The sequence below is a fragment of the Pleuronectes platessa genome, chromosome 4, assembly GCF_947347685.1.
Source record: "Pleuronectes platessa chromosome 4, fPlePla1.1, whole genome shotgun sequence".
Taxonomy (NCBI): domain Eukaryota; kingdom Metazoa; phylum Chordata; class Actinopteri; order Pleuronectiformes; family Pleuronectidae; genus Pleuronectes; species Pleuronectes platessa.
The window spans coordinates 25,554,290-25,572,766 of NC_070629.1; the positions used below are offsets into that span (position 1 = coordinate 25,554,290).

Genomic DNA, 18,477 nt, shown 5'->3' on the forward strand with positions numbered 1-18,477 from the left:
CATCTTCTCCAGCTCCTCTTTCAGTTCCTCTGCATGTTTCAAGCCTCTCATGTTACTTCTTGATGCTGCTGTCGCTTGGGATCACTACATCTATCACAACAATATCCAGTGGGTTGGCCATCTCTAGTTTACGTCGTACAATGTACCTGCCTGCATATCACAGCCCTGCATATGTATCTAGACTTTTGATTTCCAGTCTATCTTCCATGGTTCTCTCAAGGTAATTCCTCCACCTGTGAATTGTGGGCTGTTTCATCACAATGCAAATGGCAAGCAGACAACAGCTTCATTTTAATTATAACAATTGTTTTGTGTTTAAACTAGTATTCCACTTGGAGTGTTTGTAAGAACAATGCCCTGTGTGATATGTGTAGGAGTACAGGTTTGATGAGACGAGGACGGGAAGGCAGTTTTTTTTTCTCCTGCTACACTTGATCCTCGTGTGACTAATTCAACCACACACTCTGAGATGAAACATGTCCAATTGATGACTTCAAGGTAATGAACATTCAGCTGGTGGGCGGACAACACTGTGAGGCCGTGATTGTTTCAGGTCGGAAGCAGGATATTATCAAAAAGAGCGTTTATGCTCATTTATCTTTCCTCACACTGACTCAGTTAAAAACAGTAGCTGCTCTGTAACTTAAAATCAAAAAGATAAGACACATAAACTCTGCTCGCTCCAAAAATAAAGGGCCAAGTACGTGTTTAATACGTTTTTCTAAAAGATGATTCCTGTCATTAACGAAGCTCTTACGTATGACATAGATGAAAATTCAAGTTGTCTAGTTTCTCTTTCTAGTTTATTCTCTAAGTACATTTGATTTTAGGATTGTAACTTTGACTAGTCCTCAAATCCCATTTCATTGAGTACTTATTCAGAAAGATGATAACATTTGGAAGTTTTACATGAGGGATGATATGCATTTTAAATATTTTAAGTATGATTTTAAATTGGGCATATCAAGGGATAACATATAAATACTGGAGTATAACTTGAAACGTGTATGTATTTTTAAATCTCACTTACAAACTTTTAACAATGCATATGGACACATCTGACCTACTTCCTGTCCTCATGTCTGCATGCATAGCAGAGTTTTATTCAAAATAAAATGCACCATCTCTCCATCTGCATTCATCTGTTATTTAGAGGAAATATGAATCAAAGCTTAAAGCGAACAAATGAAAGCTCCACAAACGACTTAACAGACTAATTAGAACATTTACTGCTACTTGAATACATTTTATAATCTTTTATTTGACAGAATGTTATTTCAATTTTTTAAATGTTTGCTCTACTGTTATTTTTCAGAAACATATTTCTGTGTAGTTGTGCCTCAGCAGTTAGGACTCAAACTGATCACCTGAAAGTTGTGAGTTACACTGGAGATCAAATCCCCCCCGTCAGTCACTTATCCTGAGTTTTCACAGCCCCTCTCTCTCTCTCTCTCTCTCTCTCTCTCTCTCTCTCTCTCTCTCTCTCTTTAGTGGCTCTAATGTATTCTAAACCTCTTCACCTCTACCGCCAATGTCGTGCCCTCCCTCGCCGTCCCACCTGCCTTCTCTGTCACGATCCTAATTGCTGCTGCTAACGAGATGCTAACGAGCCTGTGGGGGTATCTGGGAGTCAATCACCCTGTTGCTGGGGCAATTATCTCACGGCTAACCTACTTCCTTCCTGTCTCGCTGCCAGCACGATAATCAAAGGTTGAATCGACCGACAAACAAACACACACGCAAAAAGGCTATTGTGCGCACAAACACACCTGTGGACACGAGTGGTAACGGGGCCAAGTGGATAAGTGTGGTTGGGGACTGTGTTCCAGTTCACCAGTGGTAATTATGCACACTGCTAATTAGAGCAGGTAATTAGCCAGAGAGACTGGCCTTGTTTGAGCCTTCCCTCTAACACCAATTATCAAGGAAAATATAGGTGGAAATAATATTGAGTCTTTGTGTGTATGTACACTGGGTGAGCAGTTTATTAGGAACAACAGACAAACACCGGATTGGACCAAACTTTGACCACAAATCAGCCGGATTGTTGTTTGTGGCATTGATTCTGCTCCACGTTCACATGTTTGAATCATCCAGGCTCCCAGTCCCTTGTTATACCAAATCCCAAAGGTCTATTGGACTTATTGGTTTCAGATCAGGTGACTGGGGAGACCACAGAGGTCCTGACATGATGCGTTATCATGATGGTAAATTCTGGACATAAATGGATACAAATGGTCGACACCAAAATTCCTGCACAGCTTTTACTCTGTGTCTGATTAGTGTTATTGGGCCCAGCGTGCCATGAAGCACTTCCTCACATTAACACAGTACAGCAGCAGCCTGGACTGACCTTTCCATCTGCAGCCTAGGGTAGAAATCCAGAGTCATCAGAGCAGACTGGTCTCTGTCCCACGTGCCACATTCAGAACCACTGAGATCACATGTCTTCACCCAGTCCAATGTTTGATTAACTGCAGCGCTTGACCGGATCTTTGTAATTGCTCCACTGCCACATGATTGGCTCGATGGAAAACTGCACAAGTGAGCAGGTGTACAGCTGTTATAATGTGCTGGGTGAGTGTATTTATACAATTCTATGTGTTTGTGTGTACTTGTATAAACACGTGTAGTTGCAAGGTTTTGTCACTGAACTAACTAAAAATAATCAGATCAGCAATAACAGATACTTTATAATTTGTGTTTTATTAAAGATAACGTGAAAAATGGTCAAAGTTTGACAAGGAAAGTACTTACCCAATGTTTAATTAAACTTGTATTATATTATTATATTTGTTTTTAAGTATGCATCAATAGAAAGACAACTGTTGACAAATAATTGTCAACATTTATTTCCGATGGGATCCAAATGAATTCATTAATCTTCTTCTTCAGTATTTGTTGATTCAAAATGAAAGTTGTACTTCTGGCAAATATGTGAAAACGGATTAGCGTCCGCTAAATGTCTGAATTACAAAAAGTAAATGTAAAAAGAAGCTAACATTTGTTTTTTCTTGTCACAATTAAGGAAATGTATTTATAAAAGCTGAGAGATAGAGGGAAACAGAGGAACAGAACTGAATGAATGGAGCCAGAGAGGAGCAAGCGAGCGAGGGAGGGACGGGAGGGAGCAGAGATAGAAAAAAAATTTAATGGAGGGAGGGGACAGTAAAAGGAGGGAGTCATTTTAAACACTCAAATTGAGAGAGGGAGAGATGAAGAGATAAAACACGAGGGAGGAGGGATGAAGACGTTTGGTAGATATGAAAGCTAACAGCCTATCCACACAGACACAAACACACACACACACACACACACACACACACACACACACACACACACACACACACACACACACACACACCACTATTGCTTAGATCCCAGAGAGAATTGTACTTTCAATTTCAAGACCCCTAATTGCATTAGAACTGCCCTGCTCTCGACTCCTCTCTCTCCTCCTCTGTCTCTGTGTCTCTCACTCCTCTCTCTCCTCCTCTGTGCGGCCCAGGACATCCAGGGGACTATTACATGCTGTTCTGCACCTTCACCAGCCTCCCTCCTCTTTCTCTCTCTCTGTCTCCCTCTCTCTCCCTTCTGTGTCCACTTGTACCTTCTTAGCTTGTCTAATTTCCTCCTTCTCGTGCTCCCCTTCTCTTTATTTTTCCATCCTTCTCTCTCTTTGACTCCCCCTTCTCGCTTCTATCAATTAGTCAGACCCATCCCTCTCTTTTCTGTCTATTCTCTTTCCTTCCTAAGTCTATCAATTTAACACCCTCCCTTTCCCCTTTCTTCCTACTCCCCCCCATCCTATCTATTTTAAACTAGTCAAATTGTTCTTTCTCCCCATTCTCCCTCTTTCTTGTCGTCCGTCTCTCTGCCTGTTTCTCACCTACGTCTTTCCTTTGTAACGAGGCTGATTTCACATAAAGCAGGTTTTCATCTAAAACTGGATTAGAGTGACATTTCCTGTTTACCATCTCGATCCATCTCCTGCTCTGTTTGTGTTTTCACATCCTTCCTTTTGTTTGTTTTTCAGTAGAATTACAAAAAATCCTTTTACATCCAGAATTTTCACTTTCTTTAGGAGATAGGGTATTTTTTGATAGTTTGTTATCATATTTATGGGACTGATTTCTAAGAGAGTGTGCAATTTGGTCCGGATCCAAACAGAAATCTGGATCTAGTGCATTTAGATATGGTTTCATATGGGGACTGTCGGGCCTTGGCGGAGGTTCGGGTTCTACTCTGCCGTTCTACTTCCAGTTTTTATCATTTGATTAATTTGTGAGACGGCTGTTGACCCAAATGCTGTAAAACGCTGGGACCATAAACAGTTGCTAGTCTTACCTCGGCGCCATTACCCTGGTGGCACGACTCCCCCCCCCCCTTTAGCTCTTCACGTACACTTGAGAACAGCACTCCAGTCTCCAGCTGCACCACAGCTGCTTTCACGGCCCACGAGGGCACTGTGGTTGGACTAAGCAGCTCCCGGGTGGGATTAAGTGTAACTGAGCATGAAGGAGGCTGTTCTCACTTTGTGATTTAGTTCAAGTAAAAGAAAAAAAAAGAAGCAAAAGTCAAATCAGTAAATCTTGTCAGAAGATGAGTATTTAGTCTCCCTCCACTTGTCATTTTGTCTTGGTTTATCTCTCCTAAAGCTCTGGTGCTGCTTTCATTTTCATGCAGCATCATCGGTTTCAAGTTGGCAATGAAACCGGAAACTAAAGTGGGTGATTCCTCTGTTTTAAGTTTTCTCCCTCAAAATGAACTTTTGTTTTGTTTGGATTAAAAACCTGCATATATTAACCAGTCTGCGGCTCAGGAGCAGTTATCCCTCACTGTTTATGGACTGATAACATTTTATATAGTAATAGAATTTGAAATGAAAACACTTTGCTTTTGCTGGTTGACCCTTTGTAAAGAACCCAAAAGTCGACTTTCATTCAGAGAACACGTTTGTGTTTTTAACTCGACGAGACAGAGCCATCAAAGGAGATTAACTTTTCATTGTGTAAAGTCAGACACAGAATGTTGAACGACTGCTTACCAACCGCAGCATCTAGTTTTCTTTTACCCCACTTTGGAAAAACTTGAATTCCTGCCTCATGTACAAAATAAACAGTCGTTTTGCACTGATACAGGAAATTTAACATAACAAAGAAGATGGAAATTGCATTTTTATCCAGTCCCTCCACCCACCAGTGTTGTCCTCACAAAGTTCTGTGAGCCGTTGGATATGTACTTTTCACGACTATTTTTGTTGCGTGTGTTATTGTTACGGCTACAAAGAAGTAGAGTTTTTTTTTTTTGCATCGCTAAATATACAATGAGTGACAAGGAGGATGCTTGAAGCTGACTGGCATTTGCATTAAATCAGGCAAATGTCTTGTACAACTTAAAAGTTTAAAGAGGAACCAGAGCTTATTCCTCTCAATACACTGCGCCCAGAGCACGTGCCTTTATCTCGCTTGTCTCATTGACTTTGCAAGAATCCACTGCCTTTTTTTTAACATTAACTTAGAAAGTGTGGTGCCCTCCTTCAGCCTTATAGCTTTTGTCATCTTCTTACTTTCTTCTAAACTTATTTTTCTCGCTTTAACCCCCCCCCCACACACACATCTCCCTTTTTCTCCCTATTGCTGTTGACTGATTGGAGCAAACCAAAGTCGCTTGGTATGGAAATGAACCTGGAGCCCAGTACACGCAAGTTCTCAGTGACCCAAATACATTCACGCACACAAACACACACACACACACACACACATAACGGGGGATGTGTCATGTGTCTTGATTAACTTGGCATTCGCAGGCCGGTAACAAGCAAATACTAAATGTGAAGAGAAGCAAGGGCCCGGGTGAGAAAAAGCAAAGATGAAATCTTGCAGTTTTTTCTGCAAACTGTAAAGATGAAGACAGTGGTGAGTAAAGAGGAGACCTGCAGGTTAATTACAGGAACAGGCCCACAGGGGAGATTCCCTCCGTGTGTGTCCTGTGAATGAATATTAGGAAAGCTATTGAAGCAGTCAAACAAAACTGTATTTGTTTAAATACATTTATAACACAAGTTATTGATTTTAACGTTGTGGCTGATCCGTCTATGTTTACTAATTACCTTTAAAAAGACAAATGCTGCTCACAGAACAAACAAACTGAGACAACCTGGGGAGAGTGTTTGTCGGATCGATTCCACAGTGCCCTGCTTAATATCAGTAGATCAGCAGGCTCAGGTATTTAGACAAGTGGCGACATGCACACACACACGCGCACAAGCACACACATAAAGCAAATAGGGGATTTCGAAAATAAAAGATCGAGACATAAAGATTAAACAGAAAAAAATGGTAGAGTGAGAAAATGAAGTTTTTAATAAAGACCCAGACTGTGAAAATTGTAAATTGAGCTTAAAACTGTGTGTGTGTGTGTGTGTGTGTGTGTGTGTGTGTGTGTGTGTGTGTGTGTATGTGTGTGTGTTTGTGTGTACATGTGTGTGTGTGTATACGCTCCCCTCAAGAGATTATTAACTATTTAGTTTCCTCTTCCTACACATTGACTTCCTTCTACAAAAAACAATCAGAGGAGGCAGAAAAGGGACTCACTTAGCATAACACACACACGCACACACACATGCAGACACACACACACACACACACACACATACACACACACACACACACACACACACACACACACACACACACACACACACACACACACACACATACATCGAGAGGAGGAAATTCATAGGCATCTTCAGGCAACAAAGATAAACAAGTGTTCCAATTAAGAATTAATTACACAGCAAAGCCTCAGAGAGGTGAAACAGAGGAAAGAGGGGGCAGGGATGAAGGAGAGAGAGAGAGACAGAGAGAGAGAGAGAGAGAGAGAGAGAGAGAGCGAGAGAGCGAGAGGAGGAGACAGAGAGGAGAAGATGAGGAAGACAAGAGGATAATTTAAAGCGAGAAGGGGGCGACTCAAAAATGAGTGAAAGCGGTGAAAAGATGATGAGAAAGAGTCAAACAGGGCAAAAACAAAACAGGAGGCCAGACTGATAAAAAAGAAGTCCCCAAAAAAATCTAATCAATTTTAAAACAGTCGAGACAAGAACAAGATGAAGAGGAAGAAAATAAGTTATTTTATTTTGCCTTCCTCGTCTCACGGTTGCCAGAATAGAAGATGAGAAAATACACAAAAAATTGCAAAGATGAAGAAAAATGGTCACAGGTTCAAAATAATTTCCAATATATCCATATAAATATATTCAATTACAATATAAAGTGTTGAGAATCATCTCTTTAAACTGACACTGTATGAATGTATGTACTGCTGATGCAATACAAAAGCAGAAATGATATGTCTGTGTCTCTCGCTCTCTTCTCTCTTCCTGGCTCTGATAGGAAACAGCCTTGTTCCAGAGGTGTGTAATGGCGCTTGAATGGAATTTAAAAACAACATTATTACTGCTCCAGTTTATCAGCTTCTAAAACATCTCTGAGAGCAGGGAAAGTATAGCAGGTCCATTTCTGACCTCCCTTCTCATCCTGCTCTCCCCAGGCTACTAAAGATTGCTGGTTCTGTCCCTCCTCCTCTTTTCATCTGCCTCCATTACTTTCCTCTCGTGTTTTCTCTTCAGTTATAGACCAGAAATGCATCTCCCTGTAAACCAGTCCGAGATTCATACACAGAACTTTTTTCATTGTCAAATAATCACAACGTCAACACAAACACAAGATTCTGAACTGAGAACACACTGTGTCGCTGTCCATGGTGCTGAAACTTGGACACGTTCAACCGTAGACTTCCTCCTGTTTTAAATTAAGTTAAAATATCCTAAACACGGCTGCTGAGTCAAACAGCAGTGATGATGTGGACCCAGGGATGTTTAAACCAAATCCCCTTAATGTACATCAGTGTGATAAATGCTATCTAGAAAAAAAGACTATATTAGATAATGACTTTTTATTTGGTCCATGTCCCCTCTGCTAACATGGAGGAGGTTGCTGTTTACACACAGCTATAATGTCGTCCACCTTTATGTAAAGTCCATGCTCTTAACACTGCTGAACTTTGCCAATTGGATCAATGACTACAGATAGTTAGACATCAGGCTTCATGTGAGATATCATCTTTTTTCTTGAAGCCCTGTGGCCGGATGGATATGTCGACAAAAAACATTTTCTCACTGAAGAACGCTGTTTGCTTCCTGTGTGAAACGAACACAGGATTAAATTAGAGAAGTTTTGTCTGAGTTAAATAGGAAGGAAGCTTCTCACTGTGAAAAGCACAGAGCTGATTCAATTCTGTTCAGTGACGATGCTGCTGACACTCACACACTGACTCCCAGTCCACTTTTCAGAGAGTGTCACCAATCTGAGAGATTCAAAACTTCCTCTGCAACAAAACCTCTGTTTTGGGAGGAAGTGACAGGAGCTGCAAAGGAAATCTGTTAAAGTTACATTTCTGTTTATTTTGGAGGTTGAGAAACTGAGGTCATACATCACTTAGCAAGTTTTGTTCTAAGTTTCTTATGGGGATTTTTTCGGACAAGACGTATCATAGTGTCACTGACTATGTATAAATTAGGACAATGCACATGAAAACATACAGAATACAGTCAATGATCTAATTTAAAATCCCGTATTCCTATTGCCTCCCCTCTTCCACTTCTCCTCTCTTCTCCTCCCCTCTCCTCTTCCTCTTCCTCTTCCTCCTCTACCTCCTCTCCTCTCCTCTCCCTCTCCTCCACAAGATTAAACCTATTTTCCAGCCCCCACATGAGAGAAATTACTGCTAATAATCCCTCATTTCCTGAAGAGGGCCTCTTTCTTTCCCGTTCAGCCAAGAGACCGGCACCTTAATGGATGTGCCGAATTAGGAGGAAAATGTCAGCGAGGGCTTGGTAATGACAGGCGGTGTTCTGCTTTTCATTTTTGCCTCGTAAAATAGAGAGAAGACCTATTGCACTGCCACATCAGTGCTGCTGATAAGCTGACTTGTGATTTGGGAGATGGTGGATGATGGGCTGAGACGGAGCAAAAATCACTCAAACAGATCTGACAGAGGGATTAGGTTTCAAAGCCGAGTGCTCCGGATGCTGCCTGTTTTTTTTAGGCCGTTTAAATATGTAAAAGCTGCATCTTTGTAACATGGTGGCACTTGTGATGTTGCGTTTTTGTTCCAGTCGCCAATTGAGGGAATTTGCTCGAGAAGGAGCGGGACTTTGTGAAAGCTTTCACATCCAGCGCTCTTTGAAGATGCTCGCTCATAATTTCACTCCTTTTTTCGTTATTCTCACATAAAAAGCCTGAAGAGCCGGAGCTTTCATCTCAGAGACTTATCCCAGAGACCCTTGTCAGCGACACCTGGTCAGTAGTTCTGGTAAACAAATCAGGAAGCCCAAATAGCTTGTAATAGCAGCCATTTCTGGATGCTTTTACCCAAAGAGGAGGCGAAAAAAAGAGAAGGAGGCAGACAAAGTGAGGCTGGGTGTTTTACTGTGGGTATATAAAGTCATTTCCACGTACGTGTGTGTGCTTCTGTGCGTGCACGTCTTTAGAAGTATCAGAATAGATGTCACCATTAAATTAGGTTTACATAAAACAACAAATGTGTTTTGAAAGAAGAAAAAGTGGCAGAGTGGCATTAAACTTTATAAGAAGTTACTTTCAACACGTTTTAAATGCATTTATATTTGACTCAGTGGAGAACATACCCCCCACAAGGCCCAACAACCCCCAATGTGAAACCACATTTAAATTCAATAAATCTGGATGTTTATTTGGATCTGCACCCTTTTTCAAAAACTCATAAATATCTGTCCTTTAAACGTGGTGGATATTTTTCATCAAGAGCCGTAAATGATTTCTTGAGCAAACTACAGGTGAAGAAAATAATCGAGGATCAGTCCCCTGATCTGGATCCGCCCCTACATTTAACATATTCTACCCTGAGCCACACCTCACCCGTCCACCAAGTCCTGTGGAAATCTGTCCAATAGTTTTTGCATAATCTTGCTTACAAATGAACCAACAAAGAAACACACAGGAGAGGAAACGCACTGGTAACAGCAGCTAAATTAAATAAAAATGAATAAATACAAAACTCAAGGCTCACACTTGAAACAGTGTTTTTTTTTTTTTTTTTGTATTAACCTCCAGAAAAACAAATATCAAACAGCAAATAACTGAAAAGTCCCTTTAACTAATTGTATGGGTGTGAAGAAAGCAGGGGAGTGAGATGTTAGCATCACTCGTCCCTCGGCTCCGTTCACGCTGCCCCCTTGAAAAGAAGCAGAATCCCCACAGCAGCTCGGTTTGAAATGATGGCTGCTCTCTGCCGTGGGTGAAAGAGACGGGAGCTGCACAAGCCCTGAACAAAATTGAGTTTTCCCACTGGGGCTTTGCTGTTTGAAGGAGGGCTATCACTGGCTCTGCCCCACTGGTAATGGAACAGGGAGCATTTTGAAAAGCATCCTCCTCCTCTTCCTCCTCCTCCTCCTCCTCCTCCTCCTCCTCCTCCTCACTTTGTAGGTTTCTATGCTCAGGGATGTTTCAGCTCTGCTTTGTGAACGTACAAATTGATGGTAGAGTATTAACTGATTAGAAACTTTGCAGCATCATGAAGACCTGGACATAATTGTAATGGTTTATTTTGTTTTCCAGTCTCTAGGCTCTAAATTCAACCTCCTGACCTTTGTCAAAGACAGGGAATGTGGATGAGACCAACACAAAATAGTCCAATAATTGCATATGTTTAATTGCATTTATAAAATTACATGTTTATTTTATCTGATAACTGTTTTACCTCCATGTGCTGTGGCCTTTTTCAATTAAATGAAAAATGTAATATTTCCAGTTTAATTAAAGTGATTTGCTTGCACTTACAGTGCAAATGTAGAGGAAAGCAAAGATAGAGAGCCAAAAAGTGTGTTTCCTCATTTCAGAACAACAGATGCTTTGAATCTGCTGGACTTATTGACTATTGTATATAAAGTACATGCCATGCACTTGGAGATTAATGAATGAACCGCCCCTCTGATGTTGTTTATTTAATCACTTGATGCCCTTTTCTATTCAAGATGCAAAAAAAGAACTTCATTAGAGATTTTAATTCCTTTTGTTGTGGTGTTTGTGCTTTTTGGCTCAGTCACTGAACAAAGGGATAGAAACACAGGATTTGGTTCTATATGGAAAACAGCCTTTTAAGACCTTTAGGGGCAAATGTGTTTGAGTCTCAGCAGGAGCGACACCTGTCAGCGCCACACACACACACAGGAGACGCGTTGGTGCACGAGTGAAGGTGTGTATTTGAATGTAAGTGGAGGGGGACAGTTGTAAATGTGAACCTGTGTGTTGGCATTTGCATGTGATTTGAGCGACTGTAGATCTACATGCATATTTATATGTTCTTTACCTGCGCGGCTGTGAGAACACATTTGCGAGGCTGCTTGTTATGAAACCTGCTGTGTGTGTGTGACCAGGAGGCCTGTAGCAAGGGGGGGGTAAACAAGCTGACCTTTACAGCTTTGATCACCCTGAAGGAACGGGGGGGGGCTGGGCGTGTCAGCAAGAAGGTTAAAGCGAGGAGGGAAATGGAGGGGAGAGTGGTGTCAATTCCAGGATAAGGAATGCTTCCTGATCCCCAGCAGTGCACATTTCAGTAAGTCAGCATCTAGGCTGGCAGATATCTGTATCTGGGCTCATCTCTCCAGTCATCACTTACCTCAGCCAGCGGCACGATGCCCTGTATGTCAGCGTTGCTGATGTAGAGGTGTGACACTTTCTCCGTTTGCCTGGAAGTGGTCTGGGAGCCGGCTGGGTACTCCACGTTCCAGTGGAGAGTCTGGGTCGGCACCAGGTTGATCACGTTGTCCACCTCAAAGAACAGCTGCATCACCTCGTAGGATGGACTCTCCAATCTGCAGAAACAGATGTAAAGTGATGTTTATAATGCTGGTAACACAATGTGGTTATATAAAACAAAATAGAATCTAATACAACAACAAGAAAAACATTTGCTGACATCCAGGACAAGGAGGAACAACAGATATTTATTAATTCCAAAATGCATTCAGCAATAATAACTACAAAGATTGAAGAGAAAAGTAAAGTCACATTTTAAGACTTGCCAATGGATTTTAATCCCGACCAAACATGATATATTTTCTAATTAGATATTTTAATAAATATTTAGTAGGTTAATCTGCATTATGCTGCTTTATAAGTTTGTGTTTGCATCTCTCTCTTTCTCTCATTTGATTTAATTTGAGTCTAATATCATCTTATTTATGTTTACATACACATTTTGGTCTTTGGCCCAGACAAGATTCTGTAAATGTTTCTGAGACAGGTTTTATTATCCAGCAATAAGTCTCAAGCAAAACTTGCCAGCGACTCAAAGTTGTCCGATGAGGTAACAAATAAATACTGACCCATAGAAACACATATATAAATAATCAGTAGGTGACATCTCTAGAAAACACTTTCAGTCAAACTTTCTATCGTGGTAACTTCTAACTAACCTCTATTCTCCTATTCTGATCCTCATATACAGGAAGCTGTCTGTCATTTTGACACCTTGGGACCTGCTGCACATTGTGCCCTCACAACTCTGCAGACTGTCATTACCTGCTTTGCCTCTCTGCCTGTCAGGCATCCTGACTCCATCAGTGAATCACATCCCTTTCTATCATTTATCACCACGGGAGATCCTTTACATTTCCTTTTCCTAGTCTTGAGACAGCAGCGTCATCGTTGGAGTTGTTGCTGTATCTGGACGTCAAGACCCCGAAAGTGAAGATTGGGATCAGATTCAGAATAAACGACTGAATTAAAACTTAACTTTGTGTTTGTGCCACTTCAAATTAATGGACGTGACGCAAAAGAAACACAGGATGTCTTAAATAAACCATTCTCTGAACCTCTGAAATGGGACAGCAGACAGCAGTGAAACACACAGACTCACAATTCATATTAAGTGCAACACAGAAGGTCTCCTGGGTGAGATTCCAGAGATAAACAGACGACTGATTCACAGCCTCAATAAAGGAGCTCTGAAAACAATTTAGATATAGTTTATCAACTGAAACATTTCTGAATCCATTGATAAAAATATCCCTGTCCCTGTCCCTTTCTCTCACAAACACACACAGACAGACACACAAACACGCGCACATACACACACATTCTTGTTGTTCCATTTTACCCCTCGTCTACACTAATGCGGGTTTTTTACTAAACTAACTTTTTCCCTTTGAGCCTCTCGTCAAAATTCAGATTTTCAAAAACTCTGCACGCACCAGAAACATCACTAACAATGACAATTAAGACCTGTTACTTTTACTTTGGGGATTTAAAATATCCTTGATGTTGACTTTTTTTTCAATGTGCTTATTTTAAGCGAGTGAGATTTTTCAAAAACATCCACCCCAAAGATTTAAAAGCAAGAACATCTGACCGCTCTTTTAAAAAGTCAGGGCATACGAGAATGTCCTCACTTTCTGAAATTGTCTTCACTCTGTTAAGTTCTCAAAGATATCTGAAGAAGTACACACACACACACACACACACAAACACACACAGTAGCTGGTGGAATACGAGTTACAAAGAAAGAAGGAGAACATTAGCAGCTGTAAATTGATTTTTGAGTTTTACAGCTCGGTTTTACAGACACGCAGGCGAACGCACACACACAGACTCGGGTTTATGGGGTGAAAGGCCACGACAAAGCCAATTGCAGAGGGTCTGTGATATCTGGTGTGTCTCTGTGTGTGAGTGACTGATTCACGGGAGAAATGGGCTGAGCTCCGCGTTGCTCGGATAGATTAAGGACAGAGAACTGATGGATGTCAGCTTCCCTTGACCTCCTCCAGATCCCTCCATCATACTTTCTCTTTTTTCCTCGGTCCGTCTCGACCCTTCTGTCGGCCGCTCTCTGTTTCTGTCTTTTACCAAACTACCGGCCAGTGATACTTTATCATCTCAAAGAAAGAATCAGCTTTTTATGTAAGTCCATGCCAAGCTCTTTATAATCGGTGCACAGATAAACCCACAACTTATTTTTTACAGCCGTACTTGACCGTTCACACTCTCATATTTCAGAGCGCTGCCATCACAGAAGGTCATCAAGCTCCTCGAACGCAGCGTCCTCCCAGTGGCTCAGCTTTAGCAAGTCTTTGCTTTATTTCATGCGTTACTGTCCATTAGTGAGCTGTGACCAGCCGCTCCATTCTACTGGCACCGAGTGACAGAGGGAGCTCCGCAGAGAGAGAGAGAGAGAGCGAAAGTCCAATTCCTTAATAGGATTTTGAAAATGACCAAGTGAACTCAACCAAATCCTGAAATTAAACACAGCTCAGACTGGAAACCAACTCACAGGATTTATTAAACCTGCAGGATTCTGATATTCATCAAATAGTCGATTTTCAGCTCAAAGACAAGAAGCCGTGTGATTGCTCAGCGCTGCCATCGTGCACTGAGGACACAACACAAATGCACGACAAAAATAAACACGTGTAAAAAGTCAGTGTGATGAGAACTACCTAAAATGACAGAAACCGTCTTTGAAAGAAATTAATTCCACGTGTAGTTTGCCTAGTAGTTCAGTTCATGTCCTTTCCAGTAACATGGAGGAGACGAGCCTCGAGCGCAGGCCAGCCTGTCACGTCGTCCATCTTTCCAAACAGCCGATGGTAAACATCAACAACGCAGCCATTATAAAGTCTAATCAAGCTGCGGATGTTTCACTTAGGAGAGACTTTAATTGATAGTATATTTTTATCGCCAGGCACAGCAGAGGAGATGATGATGTGATATAGATGAGAGCCTGTTGGGATGTGAGAGACGGGGTGAGGCCGTGAGCCCCCCCCCCCCGGGGTCCAGACACTGGTGGTGGTTGGGATGCTGAAGGTCTGAAGAGGATGATGGATGGACCCTGCTGGGCTCGACCGGGGGCTTTGGGTATGAAGACTGGAGGTGATTGGGTTTGGAGGAGGGGTCACGATGAAATGACAGCTGACAGCGAGCGAGAGAGGAGACGAGAGTCAACAGCAGCAACCCGATTGGCTGAAGGAGGTGGTGGTGAAATCTGATTGGATCACTGGAAACCGTGCAGGAGGTCGTTCCTGCCGACTGAAATCAGACTTTTATAATTCACCTCCACCAGAGCTGAACTCAATGAATCATTTCTCAGCACCGTGGACATAGAAACTTTGCTCTTTGCCCCCCCCCCCCCCCCCCTCCCTTGTGCATGAGACGAGCACACTACTTACCTTCTTACTTCTACCTTACTTCTATTTAACTGATTTCATTCTTTACTTCCTACTGCAGCTTGGTTAACTATGTCAGGGCTGCTCATTATTTAACTGTGTGTTTTATTGATTTGTGTTTTTGCATCTCTGTAACTGCTGCCATGACAAATACATTTTGCTTTGGGGATTAACGAAGTCATCCATGCATCCATTTATCTTTCTTTTTATCCATCCATCCATCCATCCATCATCCATAGGATTTTGTGATTTGCAGAATGATACTTTTTATAAGAAAACAACATTTCCTTGTATCATTTATAGAAAACAATAACGCTTCCTACACTGATGTTTTTCCCTGTTTTAGTTGTATAGACAGACAGAGCTGGTTTATAAGAGCTGGAGCTTCCCAGTCATAATGAAACCTTGGATGTTGATGTGATGCTATTAAAATGACTTAAACTCTTAATTATGGGAAATCAAATGACATGAATGTAGAATGACATCTATATGCATAAATAGATTTGATTTCAAATCAGGTTCACCCTGACCTATGTGTGTGTGTGTGTGTGTGTGTGTGTGTGTGTGTGTGTGGGTGTCCATACCTATCCACACAAAGTGATGTTTTACCTCGAAGGACATTGTATCAGTAACCCCCATTTTCTATTTTCCAGGGCGGAATTTGAATACAGCAGAGATTTAGACACATACACACAGAGAAGCAATGCTCTGTCACTCTCACACTCTGTTCCTGACTCTCTCACACTCGCAGACACATGCACGCAAACAATGCACCAGCAACACACTTCCCTCCGTGTTTCACACATACCTGCACACACGCACGCACACGCACACGCACACGCACACACACACACAAAGAACCACCCAGGAAATGTTGAGAGTGTGTTTGGGTGCAGTGTAATCACTGGAGCTGAAAAAGCAATGTGTCTGCAGTGACAGGTTCACTCAGGTGTTAGCTCCGTCCCAACCACAAGGCACCAAAACAATATTACACTGTCCTCTGGTGTATGCACGCACACGCACACGCACACTTGCAGGCACACACACGCACACACGCAACCAAACACTATTCTTTCAACACTCAAAACCCGCCACACAAAGCTGCTGCATCACTTCACACTTCCCTAACATGTTTTTCTTGAGGCCAAGCCGATCTTACACTGTTATCGTCTTTATTGATAAGGTGATGTGAGTTGTGGTCTGAGTGCATTAACATCACCTGGTTTCCCAACCCTCTTTCTAAGGAAGGATTCTATGCACTTTGTTTAAACTGTCAGTTCCTAAACATAGATCATAAAAAAATGTAAATTAAATACCTCCAGCAAGGCTCAACAGGCCCCTTAAGAAACCACATTTCATTTTTTACTAGATCCAGATTTTTATTCGGATTCACAACCTCATAAATATCAATCGAATAAACATTTTAAAAACTCCCCATCTCGCAATGTTAAAGAAAGTGAAAACATATTCCTGGATCTGCCCCCTGATACAGATCCGCAATAAATGCTTTACAGACGTAATAATATAATCTATCACTGTGAATTCCTTATGGATATGTTCACTATCCAGTACATAAATTATTAACTTATCCTCATCATGGCAAAAGAATTGTGTTCATTCTGTTTCCTGCACATGTGCTGTTTTCACAAAATAAGAAAAATGTCAGGAAGTTAATTCCGGTTTGATCTGATCTGAGGCAAACGTAAAAGAGGCAAGAAGAAGAAAAGTAGTTTCACTGAAAACACTAAAAATGAAAACAATCCAGTACAAAACACGTCTTTGAACGTTTCAAAGAGTTAGAGCATCTGAAGGTGGACTTGTATTCATGAGTCACACCTGTGAAGCCAGACAAAGACACACACAACATAATACACAGCGAGACAGACAGATACACATCTTTTTGATAGAGAATGTTCCTCTGCCTTGGGAGGCCGGCCTGGCTTAGCCTATAAACCAAGATAAAAAGATTCTCTCCTGGCAGCAGCAGTGTGAGTGTCTTCAGAGACGCCGGCTGGACTCACTTCTTACACTCGTGTGTAACTGCTTGGGCCCGGGTGGCGTCTCCGAGCTGATTACCGGGGTTGGTGGATCTTTTTTTCATTCTCTCTCTATGTTTATCTATTTAACCATCAATTAAAGGATTTAGTTTCATCAAATCTTCAGCTTTCCTGATTCTGGCCTGGTTACTCTGGGTCACCTTTTATGTTTCTACATTCAAATATAGCCCATGATGGTGGTGTGATTCTAAAACACAATCTTCATCTTACTGTCCAACTCATTTCTCCTGAATTAAATATCCCAAGAACTATTTATTTACGATTTCATTATTTCATTCAACAACATTCTTGGTCCCCAGAAGATAAATCCTCCTGACTTTGGTGATCTAGATTTTCTGGATCTAAATTCTTAAGGTTTGACATCTCAACAACATCATCAACATCTAGCTGTGGCTGTTGTCTTCTACAAAAACAGAAACATTTATGAGCTAAAGGAATGTCTCTCTCTTTAGAGCACCCGCAACGTTTCAGGAAATATATACATTAGCTCCATAAAACACACACACACACATACACAGAGACACACACACAAACACAAAGTCAGACAGACAAAGTGAGGCAAGCGCAGTGAGGACAGGTTGTCTTATCAAAGTGTAGTGTAGGGAAGTGGTGGTCTCATGGGAAATTCAAAGGACAATAGAGAACACACAAACACACACACACACACACACACACACACACACACACACACACACACACACACACATACAGACATGTCCCACTGGCAAGAGGAGAGGAAACATCCCCTTAGAGAAAATGGAGAAAACAAGGCAGGAAAGAAAAGAGAAGAACAAGAAAAAAGGCGAAGGAACAATTTTTCTCTCTTTGCTCAGAGGAAGTTGTCACTTACAGCGTTTCCCCTCAACACCTACACAACCAGTGGCTGGCAGCAGGTGTGTGTGTGTGGCTATGTGTGTGTGTGTCTGTGTGTGTGACACGGGAGGTTTAACAGATTCATATCATATATATATAGATACACGTGGAAAGCAAAAATAAATATGTTATATAGAGACTGTGATTGAAAGCATCATATTGTCACAGGTAATAACAAACACACACGTGCACACTCCCTCTCGTGAGTGCACACACAAGCAAACACACATGCACACAAACACAGCTGTCAGAGATGTATTAGCTGCACCAGAGAGACTGAGAAAG

At 41.6% G+C, this 18,477-nt stretch overlaps 1 protein-coding gene across 1 annotated transcript in view; it reads right to left on the minus strand.

The window, feature by feature from the left end:
• The window catches only part of si:dkey-215k6.1 (transmembrane protein 132C), a 144,085-nt gene that overhangs the window by 46,624 nt on the left and 78,984 nt on the right, over positions 1-18,477 (minus strand). Inside the window, exon 5 of the mRNA XM_053421089.1 lies at positions 11,719-11,914. Within this exon, the coding sequence (XP_053277064.1) occupies positions 11,719-11,914 (196 nt within the window). The remainder of the gene's footprint in view (positions 1-11,718; positions 11,915-18,477) is intronic.